Source organism: Carassius carassius, chromosome 7 (assembly GCF_963082965.1).
Source record: "Carassius carassius chromosome 7, fCarCar2.1, whole genome shotgun sequence".
Classification (NCBI taxonomy): domain Eukaryota; kingdom Metazoa; phylum Chordata; class Actinopteri; order Cypriniformes; family Cyprinidae; genus Carassius; species Carassius carassius.
The window spans coordinates 29,412,902-29,429,721 of NC_081761.1; the positions used below are offsets into that span (position 1 = coordinate 29,412,902).

The 16,820-nt window shown below is 35.4% G+C and overlaps 1 protein-coding gene across 1 annotated transcript in view; it reads right to left on the bottom strand.

Annotated features, from left to right (window-relative positions):
• Positions 1–16,820, bottom strand: part of LOC132143875 (catenin alpha-2-like) — a 491,992-nt gene that overhangs the window by 376,621 nt on the left and 98,551 nt on the right. The window contains exons 3-6 of the mRNA XM_059554471.1: positions 14,486–14,681; positions 9,202–9,368; positions 8,334–8,453; positions 3,363–3,629 (exon numbers count right to left, since the gene is read on the bottom strand). Coding sequence (XP_059410454.1) covers positions 3,363–3,629; positions 8,334–8,453; positions 9,202–9,368; positions 14,486–14,681 — 750 coding nt within the window. The remainder of the gene's footprint in view (positions 1–3,362; positions 3,630–8,333; positions 8,454–9,201; positions 9,369–14,485; positions 14,682–16,820) is intronic.

Below are 16,820 nucleotides of genomic sequence, written 5' to 3' on the forward strand. Positions count from 1 at the left end.
GTAGCCATGTTGAGCATAAGAGACATCTAAAAAAATCTTACCAACCCCAAACTTTCAAACAGTAATGAATAATAATAATAATAATAATAATAATAATAAGCATTTATTTATAATCATAATTACAACTGACTCTAGATTTGTGTGCCAATAAGATTCAATACGATAAACCCAATAAGATCAAAGTATTTTGATTTATCTTCAGTTTACTCAGTCGTTTTGCCCAGTGTCCTGGGTTCAAAACCAGTTAAGCTCTATCGACAGCATCTGTGAGGTGTCGTCAGTTACCACAGAAAGTAATTTGGAATCATCCCCTAGTTTTTAAAAATAAATGAAAACATTTACAAGGGAAGACTATCGGACAAGGCATTGCAACAGGATAAATGTAAAAAAATAAAATAAAAAAATAATAAATAAAGTTTTGAAAGATACTCACAATACTTAAAATTTTGAACTAGAGTGACAAAATTAACTAAATTAAATTTACTAATATTTGCTGTACAAAGTAATAAAGAATTTAGCTTGTTATGAGCTTGTAACACCAGTAAACTCAGTTATGTGCAAGGACACAGGAAGGTGACTTTTAATTTTAATAATATATAAAATAAGTATAATAGGCCTGGGTAATATGGTATTAAATATAAAGGCAAATATTGTACAGACTAGTAATATATTTCAAATATTAACATATTTATTGACATAGCCTGTCGCTCGAGATTTACTGATATAAAAACTGTAATTGAACCTTACTTGAAGTATGCAGCACCATTATGCAAACATGAAATATCAGGCATACAGTAGTACGTAGTTCTTTACAGGTTTTTTGTATTCCAAAGCATGTAACAGATTTCAGCATGCCATAACACGGGCAAAACCCGACCCTTCACACAGACACACACACACACCAACACACACACACACGTTACTTCAAAACAGATCAGACTAAATATGAAAGCAGAATATTCCCCAGCAGATGACACATTTTCACACAGAATTTTCAAACAGATGTATCATTTCTGTCAGGATATTTCTCTCCACATGCATATTCACTCTGATAAATAAGAGTGTGAATGTTGGCTGAACAGTGTGTGTGAGCTTCATGAGAAATGCAGGAGGTCTGGGAGGCAGAGATTCATTAGCGGGACGTTTCGCACCTCCAGCTGTGATTCCTCTTCCAGAAACCAAATGCATCACTCAGAAACACAGTCTAATGCTGTCCAGCAGGTGTGAGAAAACCTCCATTTACACTGACTACCAATAAACAGCAATCTAAAAAAAAAACACTGAGTGAAGGGAACAAATTGTTAAGATGTAAAAAAAACATTTTTGGTTGTTAAAAGTGTGCATTTTAGACATTACGTGACTATGTGCAAACAAAATCACACAAACCATGAAACAGGCTTCTCAAACACTTCACCATCTTCTATTGTCCCGTTTTTCTTTGTCAAACTGTCCGTCCCCAAATGCCACTGGATCAGCCAGAAAGCACATATTGCCAGCCATTAAGTGGTTTACTCATGGTAATACTGCATAGATAACAGTGTGGTACTCTAGAAAAATACACTGCATTCACAAATATGTGGTAAATAATCTACACTGTACTTTAGTTAAACTCTGATACTTATCTATAAATTATATATATATATATATATATATATATATATACACATGTGAAAACTTAAAAAAACTAATTAGAAATGTTGCATTGGCAACTAAATAAAAGATGTTAAACTACTAAAATGACTACAACTTATAAATAAATTATGATTATATATATATATATATATATATATATATATATATATATATACACTCAAAAGCACTTACACTAAAAAAACTTACACTAAAATTTAAATTTAAACTGAAAAATATAAAAAAAGCTAAATCAAAATATTGCTAAATGCTATAATAGTGTATAAAATAATAATTAAACAACAGTGACCCAAAAACAGCCACTGAGTGTCACTGCTATACAGACAATACAGACAACTAAAAAAAAGTTATTGGAATAAATAAAATAAAAATAAAAAACAACTATGTTGTCAAATACCTGTTCTAGTAATTTAAATTAGTGCAAATAATTGCAAAATGCTAATAATTATGCAATAAACCCATTCTCTCAACTTTGCAAGCACAAAGTGCACAAGGAAATAAAATTGTCAAAATGCTTAAGGTTTCTTGGTCACACTTATGTCCTAGAGGTACACCTGATGATGTGCACTCTGGAGAACTGCATTCAGACAACACAATAAAATAAATAAATGCATATTAATAAAAATAAAAAATCATGTTCATGTTTTGTATTGAATAAACCTCTTTAATATATTACATGAGGACCTGCTTTAGTTTTTGTTGTCTAGAAGCATTATTGTGCCAAAGCGAAATATGCCTTCCGTTTTTGTTTTTTTTTTCGTCATGTTTTTAATTACAGCCTCTCTCAATAAATGTCTTTCCATTGTGGCACAGCATTGCCTCCAGGAAACAAAAACAGCTTATTCTTAACTACTAACACTATGAGTCTTCATCTCATTTGAGCATACAGATAGACTTGACACCATTTATATACATACTTTTGACCATTTAGTGTGTCAAATATTCTCCTGAAATGTCCAGCACCTGTTGTCAATCACTATTTAAACATATCATTTTGAAAAAAAAAAAAAAGTCTTGGTGTAGAGCAACATAGGGCAAACAAACAACATTACTTACTACATTATATCAAAAATTGTTGTAACATTTATTAACAGTAGAACTTCAGTAGTATTAGGGATCGTCTTCATAACCACTAGATGGCAGCCTGATATTCCAAATATCGTCTCTCACAGGAAGTACATCTGAGATAGTTTACCATTAATGTTTCTGCTGGATTGCCTTTAGAAAGATGACTTGTTTTCAAGGGCAAATAAAATAAAGCATATAAAGAAAGTAGTGCATATAACAGACATGGACAAGGATGCGAGGTGGAGTGAGGGAGCTATTGATTCGGTTATATTACACAACAATTTTAGTACAATATGGTTACTTTCAAAATGTTGCATTTACAGACGACGGCACTTGGAAGTATACATTTTAAATATGTGTTCTGCTTCTACATTTGTTTGGTTTTGTTTAGCAGTGTTTTTTTTTTTGTTTGTTTTGTTTTGCCAGTGTTGCGAGTTTGGGGCAGGACTTGGTTCCACAGTGTTGGCACGTTACAGGGACTACAACGATTTACAAACAGCTTACTTCAAAGTAGACACATGAAATTTCAAATGGAGAAAGTCTGAAACATTGAAAAACAACGAACAAAATGCATCACTTTACAGATGATGTCACTGCGTACCTTATATGCTGCAATAAACAATATTTGAACCGAGTGTACTCACATCAAACTCATTGAGAGCGGCAGCCAGCTCGCCGATGCCAGCGTGCCCATGCTTCTCGTCGGTGGGTGACGTGGCCTGAGCAGAGCTGGAGATGCCCCCAATGGCCTCCTGGACCTGTTTGAAGACATAGTCACGGTTGGCTCGTGTAGCAGCCACGTCGGGGTGGCGCAGGAAGGCCTGGGAGGCAGTATAGAGCATAGTGGCGTTCTTCTTAAGAGCCCCTCGAGCTGCCGCCATCTCGTCCCTGCACTGAGGGTCCTTCAGCTCCTGGCACACACATACACAGATATCTGTTTCACAAAGTTATCTTAGTGTTAAATATTTTTCTGCACTAAAACATGTATTACTCTAACTCTTCTTCTTTTGCTTTTCAGCGTGTTGCTGCTATCTCTTCCTGACTCGCGTACTGCTGTACCGTTGGGCGCAACTGGCTTTTTGAGGAGTCGGAAATCGTACCTGCATCTTTGAGGTCAAAATGCATTTCTTGCTATGCAAAATATGTACAGGTTTGTAGGTCTGTTGTGTTTTGACAGGTATACAAAACGACTGTACTGTAAAGCAGAAGATTAAATGGACTTATAACCCTATGGGTTATGTATCAGTTATTTAACTGACAGTTGCTAAGCAACTATACATCCCATAATTGCACAAAAACAATTAGTTAAATATCCTTTCATGCATGCAAAGCTCTGTGAGTTTCATCATATGGATAAAATGCTATAAAAGTGAATACAAAGTCATAAACCTGCCTACAATGAAAACCAAATCATTATAATAGGCCTAATGTTTAATTTTTTTTTTTAATTAACATAAATATGCAAATATAACATACATACAGCAACATATATTCTTGGTAAGTTCCAGTCCTTGATTCTGATTGGTCAACAGCTGTGTTTTATTCATGTTAAAAGAACAACAATTACTGCTTGTTCATTGTTACACTTTGCAACCACCTTAGTATCATTTACAATCAATATAACATCAAAACTCTTCAAAATATTACGTATTTCAGCAAAATTAACTGTATTAATGAAATGAATAATGAGTGACTCCTGCTGGTGTCATTCACCTTTAATTTTGAGGCCATGCACTTCCTGCAACACAGAAACAATTTTCATGTAACCAAAGCCAATAGAAGGCAAGCCTGCAACCATTAGCAGAAAAAGCGTAACGGCTAAAGCTAACACTTCCGTTACATTTTCTGCAATAGCAAGAAGTACAGACCTTCTCATCTCCCTATAGTAAGACAATCTCTGGGAGAAACCTTGATGTGTACAAGTGTCTGATTGGAACCATGTTCCAACAAAACTGAGCTACATTTATACTGCTGCAGATGGCTGTTTATTTTATTTTATTTATTTATTATAATTATTATTTGTTTTTTTCAGTCTGTGGGTTGAAGCGAGACCCACCACTCCCTGGAAGACAATTTTGACCCCCTGGAATGTGATTTTAACCCTTTAACACATACGATCACATCGGTGTCATCAGTCCAAAAATCAACAAAATTTTTGGTTTGGATTATTTGCTAACCAACAGAGGTGGAAAGTAACGAATTACATTTACTCGCGTTACTGTAATTGAGTAGCTTTTTTGTGTACTTCTACTTTAAGTATTTTTTTTTTATCTGTAATTTTACTTTTACTTAAGTATATTTTGTTTGAAGTATTGTACTTCGCTACATTTTAAAACACATTAATTACTGAGTAAAAAAAAAAATCGCTCCCTGGAAGCTATGTCAGTAAATAATGGGCAGGAGGGCAAACTGGCGCTAAAATCACAAGAAAGATGCAGACGGACAAAACAGGCGTTAGTGGTGCAGACACCGCTGAAAACGAAACCCCGTCATATTCTGAAGTTGAACTCAAGGAAATGAAGTGAACCCCTGCCCATATTTATACTCTATTATGCTGTGTATGCTGTGCTTGCCTAGGGAGACCAAACTAGCAGTTTATAAAATCTCGACAAGACATCAACCCCACGTAAGCATATAGAGGTGAGCTAAATAATTGCGTCATTGCATTGGTGGTTAAAATGATGCTTTGACATTTTAGCAATAGGTTTTACACAAATTAGCCAAAAAGACTGGTGCGGAGTGTGCGATATATATCGTCTGCGATAATATCATAATTGTTGTTTTAATGATGTACGCGTGCATTTAGAGTGTTCTTTCACTGTGTGATTCAGTCTGTAGAAATGCATTTAGAATGAAATCAATCAAAATCATTTAGAATCAAAATCACACAAAGAATGCTGTCTTTTCCTCTAAAAATCATAATCACACACACACACACACACATATATACATATATATATATATATATATATAGAGAGAGAGAGAGAGAGAGAGAGAGATCAGTGGGGATTTCTTTAAGACTGCAAGGGCAGCTCAGCTTCCCCTCTAATGTAAAAAAAAAAACAACGGTCAAATATGTACTATTGTGTATTATGTATTGTGTTAATCAGCTACATGTCGGCTGACTCGATTTTCTTCTCATACATTCCCATAGCGTCACAGTGCATTTCCCTGTTGAAGCCGAGCGTCCATTGACTTCAATGGGGCTGCTTTGAACAGTTTTTTTCAGTGCTCCGAAGCTAGACGGTCATTGGATAAATGCTGCGATTATGTCCCGCCCACGGATGCTCAGCGTCTCTGGAGGTGAATGAAGACTGGGCTTCCACTTGATGATTGGAGGATCTGTCGATCTCCTTTTTGACTGACAGCGGTCTGCACCATAAGAAGTCGGTGAAGCTGTTTCACGCTCAGTCCCATGATCGCGGATTTCTCAAGTGTATTCGAAAGACAAACTGCGGCAATATTTCTTGATATTTGTAAAATGCAGAACCACCACAAAATTAAATTGGTAACTAAGACAGATTGAAAATGTGCGCGCACACACACACACACACACACACACACACACACACACACACACTATAGCCATCTAGTGGTTAAAGTGATTTATTACAATTTTTAAACTGAATTTCCCCAAAAATGGGCAAAAATCTTACATTAAGCCTTATAAAATTATCCATGGTATCCCCATGTATGAAAGTTAGAAATCTGGGTCTTTTATGAAGTGAATTTTACCTGAAATGCTTTTTTCTTTTTTTTGTAAAAAAAAAAGCCTATTTAAATAAATATTTATTTATTTATAGAAATGTAAAAAATTTAAATCCTCCAAAAACTGTACAAAGTTTAGTAAAAACATAAATGAACAGAGTAAAATTATATTTGTAAAAAATTTAAATATTTTTCTATTACAAAATGAAATGTTATTGTCTGGGGTCAAAAAGACCCCGAGTGTCACTACAAATGAAGACCATCAGAGGGTTATAATGTAGGCCGAAAATGAGCTTCCCCTCTTTGAAAGACCAGCAGCCGCCACTGATATATATATATATATATATATATATATATATATATATATATATATATATATATATATATATATTTTTTTTTTTTTTTTTTTTTTTTTTTTTTTTTTTTTACAACAGGACAGTAAACTAAGAGACTTGCGTTTTAGACACCATATTGCCGGTTTTTGCTCTATTTCTACAACAAAAATTTATTCCAAACACAGCCACCAAAGCAAAGTTTTGCGTCTCTGAGCAACATGACAGTGTTTCGTTTCTGAATGAATCAACCGTTTAAATTATTTGGTTCAATCGCAATGACTCACTTATTAACAGTGACTTGCTGACACATACTGGCCATTTTAATTTCACATTTAAAGTATCTTTTGATTTTTTTTTTTTTATAATTAAGTTTTTATAATTTCAAATGAGTATTCAACATTTTATGTCAGGCATATCAAAACATTATTCATGCATTTGTAACTGCAGGTTAAATGCATTCTTGTCCTGCACTAAACAGTGTAATACATCTAAATACCACGTCCGATGAAGCTTTTGCATTTCCTCTGTATTGAAAAGATGAGTTTGTTGATACTGATTTGCCTGGTAACAGCCCAAATGTTTTATTATTCTAAATAACTGATTCCTTTAATTAAAAACTACTAGTTTGAGATTAATAGGCCTATCCCAGGGGTGTCAAACTCAGTTCCTGGAGGGCCATAGCCATAGTTTAGTTCTAACCCTGCTCCAGCACACATATCATTTAGTTTTCAAATAAACCTAAATGATTAGATTAGCTGGATCAGGTGTGTTTAATTAGGGTTAAATCTAAACTGTGCAGGACTGTGGCCCTCCAGGAACTGAGTTTGACACCCTTGGCCTGTCCCATTTTTGACTCCCTCCCACTGTTAAAATGTAACTAAGTAATTTTTACTCTGAGTAAATTTTAAATGAGCTACTTTTTACTTTTACTTGAGTTCATTTTTTAGACTGGTACTTTTACTTGTACTTAAGTAAAATTTCATTAATGTAATGGTACTTTTACTTGAGTAGAATATTTTTGTACTCTTTCCACCTCTAACCTGCCTATTAACCTGCCTATTAAGGCTTCCCTTCAGCAAAGACCTAAGCCTCGTTCACACCAAGAACGATAATTATAAAGATAATTATAAAGATAACGATTTTAGCATCCACACCAGCGAACGATATCGTCTGTTTATTCTAAGCGCACGTGTCTGCTGCTTTAAATCCTCGAGCTCGTTAGAGCAGGATGGATTCTGATTGGCTGTCAAGATTTGTATCGTTCTTCAGCTGGAAAAAAATCTTTCTGAAAATGATTCCAACAGTATCGTTTCTCTGTCTTTTTCGTAATAGTCTTACAACTATTTTAAGAACTTTATCTTTATCATTATCTTTATAGTTATCGTGCTTGGTGTGAATGGGCCTTTACACAACACAGCATGGCTTCTTGTACCTTACTGCTTTTTTATAGTTAGATAGATAGATAGATAGATAGATAGATAGATAGATAGATAGATAGATAGATAGATAGATAGATAGATAGATAGATAGATAGATAGATAGATAGATAACAATTGTGATATGTAATAATACCTGCTGTCTGCGAGCAGCAACATAGTTGAGTTTGACCATCTCTTTCCCAAACTCCTTAAAGCGATTGGCCAAGTCCTGCTCATTGGTGGCGTTCTTGACGGCTTCTAGAGCTTCTTCCACCTGTAAATTAACAGGCACACACATACAAACATCCAACTGTTTAAACATCATCTATAAAATGAAAAGTAGTAGAAAAGTTCTATAAAGCACTTTAACTATTGGTTCTTCTGGGGCACGTATAATTCTGACAGTTTTCACTCTCCGTAATGAGACTAGCAGAAGAAAAAGGAGGTGCTTTGTCCTTTGTGGTACATCTAAAAGTTTCTCAGTCTCATCCTACACTCTAAAAGCTCTCCTTTTCACAACCATTAAGTTTCACAGATCTTAGTTCTCAAATTTGTTTAATGATTATATAACAGAGAGGCCGCTGGTAAACAGAAAAAAAGTGTTTTAAATCCCTAAACTTAAATAAATAAATAAAAAGAAGAACAAGAAACGTTTTTATAGCCGGTGGGGAACAAAAATCGAAATAGTGGAACTAGAAGGATTATGGGTGTGAAAATAAAGATACAAGAGCAAGAAGCCTAAATTCTACACCATAAATATAAATGCGAAATATGGAGCCTAATTGATGACCAGAAGCCAGTGCATTTTAATAGTCTGTTGCAAAGTTAAGCTTCAGCAATATGTGCTATGCAAATAAACAGCAGGATTCGAGATAAAGTAATAATGTTTGAAGTGGCTAGCTGAGAGTAGGGAGGTAAACACGGAAAAATAAAATGAAATAGACACTGTGATAAAGTTCACAAATAAACTGCAACTGTGGAAAAATAATGGCCAGTGAGAAATGAATAAGAAGCAAACATACGATCTTGAGGTGAGCCAGGAGCCTCATGACGTCAGCCATGTCAGCCAGGATGAGGAGGCGAGTGACAGCAGAAAGGAGGGCACGGGCGGCACGGACCATGGTGCCACGTTTCACAGAGGAGCAGGGGTCATCCGCAAACTCTGAGGAGGCCATGCGCATCGTCTCACCTACACAGAGACAGAAAACAACCAAGACAAAAGCAAACAACATATGTTTAGAGTTCCACCAAAACAGCAAATTCCTTGTGCTGTCTAGCATTTTTAATTCGGAACTCACTAAATCTGCATGGACATGTCAATAGTTTATTTATAGCTGTGCATCTGTTTACCAGTGAAATAAACTGCAAGCCAAGAGTGTTCATTAGTGAAACAGTCACTTCAGAAACCAGCGTACAAGGGGTTGATGGTGTCTGCACTGTAAAACCGAACAGTAAAATTAATCAAATGAAATTAGTTAATTGCACTCAAATAATAATGAAAGTCCATTGGACTTAATTTAAATAAGTTCTGTAAACTCAAAATTTTGTTGTAGTAAGGTAAACTTAAAATTATTGCGTTTTCTAGTTCCCAGCATGCTTTGCATCAGAAAACAAGGAAAGTAAATGTAGAAATTAAGTGTTATTTTGTGTTTTTACACAAGATTAACATAGAGGGACATAAGTTAGTACTTAAATGTTGTGTTATGTTAGAATTTACAAAGGTTTCTGTTATGTTGGTTTTTATAGTGTTACTGTTGTGGTGAAGAGTAGAGCTTGTGGTTAGGTTGAGGATGGACAACAAAAGACTAAATTTGAGTGTATTTCCAACATTATAGAAGTTGAAAAATAGAGAAAACTTTGAGTGAATTACTTCCTAATTATAAGTTGAGAAATATTAATATTTATAAGATAACACTGAGATAATTTAAGGCAACTGGAATTTTTTTTTTAATGTAAACTTAAAACATTTAAAAACACCACTTAAATGTTTTTGTGTAATCTGTTACAAAATATTTTTTTCAGTTCTGTGAAGAAATTTAAGACAATTTAACAACAAAAGTAGATCAATATGCAGAAAATAAAGTCTAGAATAAAAAGCCATTTGTAGACTGGCACAGGAGTGATGGATGCAGCTTTTTAATTCCCTTTCATTTTGATTGACAGTGCTAGATGACCATGCAACTCCTGAACTTTTATGTATTCAAAAGCAGCACTTTCTATGTATTTATGTGTTATACTTATGAGAAAAAGAAGCTAGATTCAGAATGTTACTGTGGTATGCTTGCTGAAGTAAAAATGAGCAATTTGTCTCAAGGTTCATTGACAGAATCTATTAATGACCCTACAGTAAGTGGACTCCCACTTTCCATCTGAACATGAGCCACAGGCGGGACAGAGTTGATTAATGAAAGCTTACAAAAAGCCCGGCTGAGACATTAGCAAATGTCACTGAATCTTAAATTGATATACAGAGAAGAAAGATTGTGGCAAACTGACTTCCCAGAGTCTAAGGGAAAAGACAATATTTGTTTTTAAGCCTGTACCTGTTCTGTGTGGGTGAACACTTGCGTGCACATAATAAATATGGCTGTACTTTTGTATATGTGCGTGTTCTGCCGTTTCTCTCACAATGAACTGAAATGACAGAATGCCAGCTATTCTTAACAAAGCCTTGCTGCTGCCCCTCCACTTCAAGGGGAAATGTCAGCACTGTCCTCTGGCTCTGTACACTGTTGCGGCAGCTCTACCTTCACGGATTACCACAGAAGGTTATAATCTTATTTCCATCCTGTATAATTTAACCAAGTCAAAAGAACAGACACATTCAGGCAAATTCTCATCCAAGCTATGTGAAGCAATCCTAATTTTTGCAACGTTTGGTCATGCTACAGGCATAGTAATTGAAAGTTAAAAACTTTCCAGACTGTAAAACAAAGAACCAGACTGTAATATAACATCCGATGACCTAGAATAAATGAAAGTTAATGTTAGAGATAACCAAGTCAATATTTAATGAGTGTAATGCTTATTTCTCCAGAGAAACTAAATCCTAAGTTAAAAAAAATAAATAAATTCCTTCACCTCACTCTGACAGAACTCTGTGGTATGATGGAGTCATCTTGTTTTGTATCATTTAAGACAAAAACAAAACAAAAACACAGTGACTGATAAAATGTTGAGATGAATGGGAATATTAACAGATCTGATCAGGTTTTATGGACCTTGAAAGAGCAACTTAAACAGGACAGCATTAGATGAATAGCCTATTGATCCCTGAGATGACCCTCAGCTCTCATTACTCTCATTACTGTTTTCATCTTGTGCATTGTCTTTTTATTCCATACTTGTCCTTCTGAAACACTAAGATACAGTATATTATTAAATCATGTAAAAAAATAAAATAAAAAAAAATTAAAAACCCCAGCTGGACAGGACAAAAAAAAATGCACTTTAACTTTTTTTGAAATGTCTTAATATGCAATTTTGCATTGAAGAGCTCAGGTGGGAGGTCGATGAGCAGCTAGCAACAGTATAAAATGACTGCATTTTTGCTGTGTCTGTTTGTTTGGTCTTAAAATTTTCTACTAGTAGCTTAAAGAATTAGTTCACATCCACAATAAAAAATCCTGACAATTTATTACCCTCCATGTTTTTGGATAAGGGTCTTATCTAACTAAACAATCTACCATTTTCTAATAATAATAATAATAATAATACATGTATGCATGATTCGTGAGATTGAGTTAGTGCAAGAAAAGCAATTTGTGCATCTTGTTAAAAAGAATACACATTATTGTGTATATATATATATATATATATATATATATTTATTTATTTTTTTGAAAATGACCAAAAGTATCACTAAATTAGACCCTTATTCCTCGGCTGAGATCATGTAGAGTCCTTTGAAGTTGCACTGAAACTGCAATTTGGACCCAGTGATCACTACTGAAGTCCATTATATGGAGACAAATCCTGGAATTTTTTTCTCCATTTTTTTTTATATCTCTTTTCGACTGAAGAAAGAAAGACATGAACATATTGGATGACATAGGAGTGAGTAAATTATCAGGAAATTAATTTTTATTCTGGAAGTGAACTAATCCTTTAGTTGTCTTTTGTTCAAAAGTTTCACTAAGTAATTTTTCATTGTCATTAAATGAATCAATCAATAACTGTGGGACACAAGTGACAATTACATTTATATTTACATTTACATTTAATAATTTAGCAGATGCTTTTATCCAAAGCGACTTACAAATGAGAACAATAGAAGCAGTCAGGTCAACAAGAGAACAACAACAGTATACAAGTGCCATGACAAGTCTCAGTTAGTCTAGTATAGAACGCATAGCCAGTTTTTTTTTTATTTTTATATGAAAGACAAGAAAAGCAAAAGTCCTGGAGAAAAAGATGACTTTAGATGTTTCTTGAAAATGAGTGAAGGCTGTACGAACTGAGATTGGGAGGTCATTCCACCAGCTGGGCACAGTACAAGAAAAGGTCCGTGAGAGGGATTTAGAACATTTTTGGCACCACAAGGCATCGTTCACTTGCTGAGTGCAAACTTCTGGAGGGCACATAACATTTAACCAGTGAGTTTAGGTATGTTGGTGCCGTGCCAGTGGTCGTCTTGTAGGCAAGCATCAGTACTTTGAATTTGATGCGAGCAGCTATTGGTAGCCAGTGTAACCTGATGAGGAGATGAGTAACGTGAGCTTTTTTTGGCTCATTGAAGACAACCCTCGCTGCTGCATTCTGGATCAATTGCAGAGGCTGGACAGTACATGCAGGAAGTCCCGCCAGGAGAGCATTACAATAGTCCAGTCTGGAGAGAAGAGCTTGGACAAGAAGTTGTGTGGTTTGCTCTGACAGGAAGGGTCTAATCTTCCTAATGTTGTATAGAGCAAATCTGCAAGACCGGGTCACTGTAGAAATGTGGTCTGTGTGAAGCTTAACTGATGATCCATCACAACTCCTAGGTTTCTAGCTGTCCTGGAAAGAGTTATGGTTGACGAACCCAGCTGTATAGAGAAGTTGTGATGAAACACACGTAATTACTTAACGACAGACGGTCAGCCTTGGGAGTGGTAAGCCACTCGGACCATTATGTCCAACCAGTGATCATTAACCTCATCCCAGTTAAAGGTCAGCTTGCTAATGGTCCACGCAGAGTATTTTAACACACTTCATTCTACCCCTGCAGCCGGGGCTTTGCTCAGTCTTCATCTGTGAGTGTGCTGCAGTCCCTTCCCTGCAGTACCTGAGACCGCTTGTGTATTTTCACCAAAAATTACTCTAAAAACTCAGTGAACAGGGATATCTCATTGCGGACCTGTGGTAAAATATAGACTGCCTTACGTAAGATTTTTTAAATGTGCGCTTACCAGGACCGCCAAAAAAAAACAAAAAAACTGTAGTATAATATTATAGTTATCTTATTATATTTCTATGACTTTTAAAGGCCTGGAATTCATTATTTTTTAATTTCCCAATATTTCCAGGTTTCCCATGAATGTGAGAACTGTAAAAAAAAAAAAAAAAAAAAAAAAAAAAAATATATATATATATATATATATATAATAATATGGTCCACACACACTGATTTTCTTCTTTGTTTTTCTCTGATTTAGTTCATATTTAAAGTCCCAGAAAGAGACAGCAAATCGTCCCAGACTCCCATTAATATTATATTAGCAAGTAATTTAATCCACCACCAAACCAAACAAATTAAATAAAGATTTCACATTCATTACCTCAAAGATTCTTCAAAACAAACCACAAAAAGAGAAAATAGATTATTATTAATACAGTACAATGACAGCTAATACATTTTAGTATTTGGGGTTTAAAAGTGTATTTTTTCTTGTCTTCGCAACCTCATAATTGCTGTTCGGCTGTGTCTATGGAATGATGAATGCTCTGTGAAACACCATCAATAACTATTTGCCATTTTCATAGAGGTAATTTGGCTGAGCAAACACTTACTTCAGTCCAAACCAATGAGCATGAAAGTGCTGGAAAGGGACACAGTGTGTATGGTAAAAGAAAATGTGGTAAGAGAGAGAGTGTGTTTAATGTGCTGCCAGATAAGGGCTGTACATAATACGCAGGACTTATAGGTGAAAAAGGAAAAGAAAACTTTAGCTTAGCTGTCTGAAAACTGCAGCACACAGGCTAAAAGCAGACAGCCTTTATAATTATATATATAATTAATATATGTTTGGTTGCTTTATGGGACGCCATAACAAATAAGCAGCAGATTTTGTTTGGGACAGTACCTCAGGGTGATAACAAGCTGCTCACCTTGCTTGCGAACGTCCTCTACAGCTGCGATAAGCTCCTCCTTCAGGTCCTGGCTGTCCTTAGCAATCTGCTCGCCCTTTTCTAGAAAGTTATGTGTAGCCTGCTCCACAGACAGAGCCAGCACATGAGCTTTCTTGGAGCGCCCCTTTTTCTTACTGGATGGACCTTTGTTACTGGTGTTGACCAGGGTGGTGACCTGTGTATGAGAAGAGTCATAGATGAAGATGGATTGTGCAAAAGACTTGTTTTAAATCACATTTTATATATAAGAATTATTTGTTTGTTTGTTTTTATGTACCATTCTCTGAGCAGAATAAATAAGGTAAATCAGGTAGCGTAGGTCATTTGGGACATTTAATGAAAATGCGTGATGAACAGAAGCTTGATCCAGCAGAAGTTTGTTTATTTCTAAACCAATGGGTCAGAAAAACTGCTGGGTTTGTTTGTTGCTTTCAGAATTATGAGTAGGTAAGGGGCCACTCACAACAATCAAAGACATCTATCTACAGTATACGCACATAGCCCAATAATAAAAAAAATGCAGTCAATCGCAAGGATATGTCTATGTGAACAAACTCCAACCTCCTTCAACAGGAGTTATCATCAACTTAAGATATTTATTTATTCATTTGTCGTTCGTTCATTCATTTGTTTGTTTGTTTAAAAATAATTAAATAAAAATAATAATTAGATTATTAAAACTTTTTCAAAAGAAACACTTTTTTGTTGATTTTGTTGAATTTTGAACATTTTGGGCCGAAGCCAAAGGCCAAGTACCGAACACGGTTTTTAATTAAATTTTTTTTTTTTCACCATTGCACAAATTAAAGCGCAAAAATGAGCTTTTTACTATTTTGTCTTGCTTTAAAAAAAAAAAACATCACGTCATTGTTTGGTATAGTTTATTCTGTCTTCTTGCTTATTTGGTTAATTTCAGTTACCGAACATTCTGTGTGTATATATATAATATGTATTATTGTGGCGCGAGGAGCAAACGACAGACACAGTGGGGGTAGTGTCAGGCTTTAGAGAGGTTTTTATTAACAGAAAAATAAACAAAACAGGGAATAAAAGTGTCAAAAAGGGAAATTGTCCAAAATAAACAGGGGGTCTGGAGTCCTCGTCCTGCTACGGGTTTTGTGAAGGACAGTTAGTGTTCAGGAAGGAAGTGTCCAGGTAAAAGGGCGGAGTCCGGCGGCCGCACAGGCTCCCCTCTTCAGTCCAGGGTGCGAGGGGCGGCGGCTTCTTCCAGCAGCTGCATCCATCTTATTGGCCGCAGCGCTTGAATAGATTAGACGGCCTGGCAGCCTGGCCCGATGGTCATGTATCAGGTGCGGTTCATGTCCAGACATGGTGAAGATGATAATTTGGGGGGAGGCAACCGACTCATCATAATAAATATATATATATATATATATATATATATATATATATATATATATCACGTTTGTTTGTTTGTTTGTTTGTTTGTTTGTTTGTTTTTATGGACCATGTACTATATGAATACTAAAGTGAGTAACAGTGCATTTATATAAAATCAGAAAGGTATTACCATGAAATGCTATTGCTGTTCCAATAATGGATGCAATGTCTGAAGTCTTGTCTGACTTTTCGAGTGTCAAATGCACATCTTAGTTTAACACTGCACCACATAATCAAATTTCCTCAAATTTCAGCTCATTTAGCACAAGCATGCATTTGGAAAGGGTAAAAATAACATTGCCTATCTGTGTTGATAGAAGGGATTATTTGCACTGCAGACATTTCTGGCAATTTACCACATTTGTCTACATGATTAGATCTACACATTCCTAATTAAGCCTGCGCTGTTAAGAAACATTTTATGTGATGTATAGTGACTCGTTCAATAGTCAAGCTTTAAGCTCTCAAAGGGCCTATAAAAACAATGCTGGTTTTCACGTTCATGTTTTCACTGCTGGTACCCACATTACCCAGGGTAATGCATTTTCAAGGACACCCACACTAAGTAATTACCATAATACAACAAAGGACTAACTCGAGTTCCTTGTTCAAACTCAGTCTTTACAGCAGATAAAGATTAAGACCCCATCTGCCTGAACATTTATCACAGTAATTCCCAAAGACGATGCACAGAATAACACTGGACTACATTAAAGGCACATTATGTAATTTTTCACCGCTAGAGGAGGTATTTAAAACAAACAAAGAGGTTTGGTGACACCGTGACTGAGTGTGGAATCATGGTAGTTGTCGTCTTCATCCCCACCGCTGATAGAATCCGATGGGACTCATGAAAATCATGAGTTCATGGATGAGCAAAAATCATGTTCATGGATGAGTTTATGATTTATTA